General features: G+C 31.1%; 1 protein-coding gene across 2 annotated transcripts; it reads right to left on the bottom strand.

Moving 5' to 3' along the window:
* Positions 1–226: 226 nt before the first annotated feature.
* Positions 227–3,042, bottom strand: LOC100535079 (B-cell receptor CD22-like). 2 transcript variants are annotated; one of them, XM_073925673.1, is made up of 7 exons: positions 2,750–2,960; positions 1,953–2,117; positions 1,752–1,838; positions 1,404–1,637; positions 1,212–1,302; positions 833–896; positions 227–397 (listed from the first exon to the last, which is right to left on the bottom strand). In XM_073925673.1, exons 1-7 carry the CDS (start codon positions 2,778–2,780, stop codon positions 341–343), a joined length of 729 nt encoding a protein of 242 aa, XP_073781774.1. In that variant the 5' UTR covers positions 2,781–2,960; the 3' UTR covers positions 227–340. The 2 variants fall into 2 exon arrangements, with proteins under 2 accessions (XP_073781774.1, XP_021322455.2); XM_021466780.3 differs by having other exon boundaries at positions 1,752–2,117; positions 2,750–3,042.
* Between the last annotated feature and the right edge of the window lie 915 nt (positions 3,043–3,957).

The following is a 3,957-nucleotide window of genomic DNA, read 5'->3' as shown; positions in this document are numbered from 1 at the left end:
AGTAAAAAATATTACTTTAATTGTTTTTAGTATGAATTGTCTTAAAAATGCATAAAACATTGTTAACAATTATATATATTGACACACAGTTCACTAATCTGTTAATTTAAAACTCATATCTGATGAACACCAATGTTTAAATGACATCACAACATTCTGTAAAAGATTATTGCAATGGTTAAAATGCCTGTCTGTCTTTATCTTGACATAAAAAACAGGAAACATGTTCTGCATCAATAGATTTATTGTCTGAATAAACAATTACAGTTACTGCTGGTATAATATTGGCTCATATATTGGGTTTAATGTTGACATCTGTATCTTTATATGTCATCCTTTTTCACTCCTTCAGTGTATCCTGTAGGCTTGAGTAAACTGGTGATGCTTGAGTTTCAGCCTGAGAGCAAACAGAACACAGAGAAGACCAGTAAACATTACTGAATTTGCTATAAAAACATCTGATTTTGGGTCTGGATGCAGACCTGGTGCAGTGCAATCTGAGCTGCATTCAATGCTTTTTAATAGGCTCATCTAACCCCACACTTAACCCTACCCGTCACAGTGACGTCAATCAATTCATTGAGTACATTGTGTCTGGCGTTGCATTGCTGAGTGATGCAATCTCAGCTTGCATCATAAAGGCTGCATCCAGATACTATTGAATTTTACTGCCGTATTTACACTGCTGATAAGACTAGATTATTAGCACTAACCAGCATGCTTTTTTACTGAAGAAGCTCATTGACCAGTAAAGCTTATACTTTTGTTTTGTACATTTCAGGTAAAAAATTATTATTAGTTATTTCTACATAGGTTTTAAATGTATATTTACAGTTATTTGTAAAGAGGCATAATGAGAATCCATGGGTTCTTCTCTTTCTTTTGCTGCTTTCCTTCTAGAATTAAAAAACACACATGAACATTAAATAGCAGAATTCAGACAAAACATCACAAATATATGATGACAAGGAAAGGGACTCCATTCTGAGAAAAACATTATAAAAAGTAGATACAATTTAGTTTCACATCCACTTATTTTCAAAATTACAATGTTCTTCTGATGGTAAATTGACCCATGAACTTTCAAAACTCATTTTTAAGAGAGAGTCTTCATCTGTAGTATTAATCTCCAGAGCTAATATGCACACTCTAAATTGTTGATTGAGAGAGTTAAGATACATTTGTGTGCAGGAAGCAAAAACTCTTTCTACCTTCTTATAAGAATCACAGCTGCAATGATGATGAACAAAAGCGAGACTGAAGACACTACAATAATCAGAAGAGTTGAGGACTCAGAAACATCTGTTGAAGACAACAAAAAATATGTGCATGTATTTTAGCTGCCATTTAGCAAATATGAATCAGATATATAAAAAGGTTAATATATTATAAGTTCTACATACTTTCTCCAGATAAAGTGTTTGTAAATTTCTTCAAAGAACAAGAGTAATTTTCAGAGTCTTCAGCAGTGATGTTGTTTAAGATGAGGATTGGGTTTGTCTGTTTCATCAGTTCACCATTCTTAAACCACTGAACCTCTGATAAACCACCAGGACAGTCCAGTGAACAAGTCAAATTCACAGAGTCTCCAGTCATTGTGCCATTTATTATAGAGCTGGACTTGGAGACTTTTAAATCTGTCATAAAGGAATTAAAAACAACCCATGATGAAACAGAGAGATTACTGGACTAAAAACAAACAAAACATTTACAACAAAAGTTTTATGAATATTTATTTTTGGAATATTTACCATGTACTGTAATGTTCACTCCAGGATCACCTGTCCACTTGCCGCTTGAAGAATTAGTAATAAATCTGAACTTATATTCTCCAGAATCTGTGAGTTTAATGTCATTAATCAAAAGAGAACAATCTGAAGTTTTATCTCCAATGTATTGAAAATTTGAATTATTCTTGGCTTCACTGTCATAGACATATGGCCCAGACTCACACTTGTTAAAGTTTGAGTTCATTGAACACCACAGCACTTGCTTTGCATGGATATTTGATTGTGGAAATGTAAAATTACAGGCAACAGTGACATTGGATCCTCTTGCAGCACAGATCGGAGGAGGATAATTCACATGCCAGTCACGAACATCTGCAGCACCTGCAACTTTATTTCAATAATGATTTAATTAATAATAATAGTGTGTGTTACTATATATATATTCAAAGAAGTTAAAGTTAAAATATCGCAAGATGAATATTTTATGGGACTTCTGGATTAGATGTTTACTGATACCTAGTAAAAAATTCAATATCCTTATTTGATTTGTGAAATGTAAATTAATTTACTAATAGCACATTTACTAAGACCAAACATTGTACAATACATATACTACAATATTTATTCATCTTTGTAAATATTAGTAAAGGAAATTACAGCCTTTCGTTGTTAGTTCTTGAGAACTTAGCGCCACAAACTGCTAACAAGCTAAATTTTGGATTTTATTAATGTATTAGAAAATGTTGAACTAAGATTAATAAATGCAGAACAAGTGTTGATCATTCATAGTTCATGTTAGCAAATACATGAGCTAACATTAATAATGGAGCATTATTGGAACAATTTACCATTATTTCTTCTATTGCTTAATGAGTGATTGTGGATTTTTTAAATATGTCACATTAAATAATTGATAAATAAGTGGTTTTAAAAGATTATGTTAGTTCAAAACAGTAAATTAGTTCATTAAATGGGGAATAAGCAACAGATAAATACTGCTTTAGAGAAATATTTCTTACCAGGCAGGAGGAAAAGAAGAAACTGTAGCATTTTGATCCAATGGTTTAGTTATTTAACTCACAGAAGATGTTTTTATGTCACTGCAGAGTCTTGGACAAAAGGGAAAAAGAGAAAAGCAGTAAAAGAAGAAGTGGCTAAGAGACAAACGCGAACATTTCTCCTTCTCCATTTCAGAATCTACGTTTCACAGCATATTCATACTTCTGAAAAAGTTTAATTTTCATTTGATTTTTAAAATGTTTTAAAAAAAAAAAAAAAAAGATCTTTTAAAAAATGTTCGCTGAACAAATATGTGGGGAAGTAAAACTAGTTCTACTATGATGTTGTTGCTAATTCATTCATTCATTTTAAATATTTTTTAAATTTTATTTATACCATCAATTTTCTTTTTTAAGCACTAACACGTGCTGTTCATTTATGTTCATTTATGATATATTTTTTATCTGCACTATTAAGATAAAAAAAGACTAGTGAGAAATTAATTTATGAAAATTCTAAATGTAAAAAATAAACCTTGTATTTTCCATCTACAAATGTAAACCTATTCTAAATATGAAATATAAGAAACCCTTTTTTTTTTTTTTTTTTTGCAATGATGAAAACAAGTGAGACTCAAGACCCTACAATAATTGGAAGAGTTGTGGACTCCAAAAAATCTGAATCATCTGTTAAAGACAACAAAAGTATGTGCATGTAATATACAGTAGCTGCCATTTAGCAAATATGAATTTGATGTAGATATAGAAAGGTTCATTTGTTTATTAGTTCTACCAACCTTTGATATACATGCTAATTTGTTCAGATAACAGTTTTGTAAATTTCCTCAAAGAACAAGAGTATTTTCCAGAGTCTTTAGCTGTGACATTGTTGAAGAGGAGGATTGGGTTTGTCTGTTTCATCAGTTCACCGTTCTTAAACCACTGAACCTCTGATAAATTATCAGGACAGTCCAGTGAACAGTCAAATTCACAGAGTCTCCAGTTTTTGTGCTTTTATTTATTTTTTTGACCTGGACATGAAGACTTTTAAATCTGTCAGAAATAGAATTTAAAACACTCCACAATCAAACAGAGAGATTACTGGACTGAACACAAACTAAACATTGACAACAAAAGTTTTATGCACTGCAAAAAATGCTTTTCTTACTTAGATTTGTCTTGTTTCTAGTCCAAATATCTACAAATTCTTAAATCAAGAAGCATTTTCT

The sequence above is a fragment of the Danio rerio genome, chromosome 16 (assembly GCF_049306965.1).
Source record: "Danio rerio strain Tuebingen ecotype United States chromosome 16, GRCz12tu, whole genome shotgun sequence".
In the NCBI taxonomy this organism is placed as follows: Eukaryota; Metazoa; Chordata; class Actinopteri; order Cypriniformes; family Danionidae; genus Danio; species Danio rerio.
The sequence above is the reverse complement of the archived record's forward strand: the minus strand, read 5'-3'. Positions and strand labels throughout refer to the sequence as shown.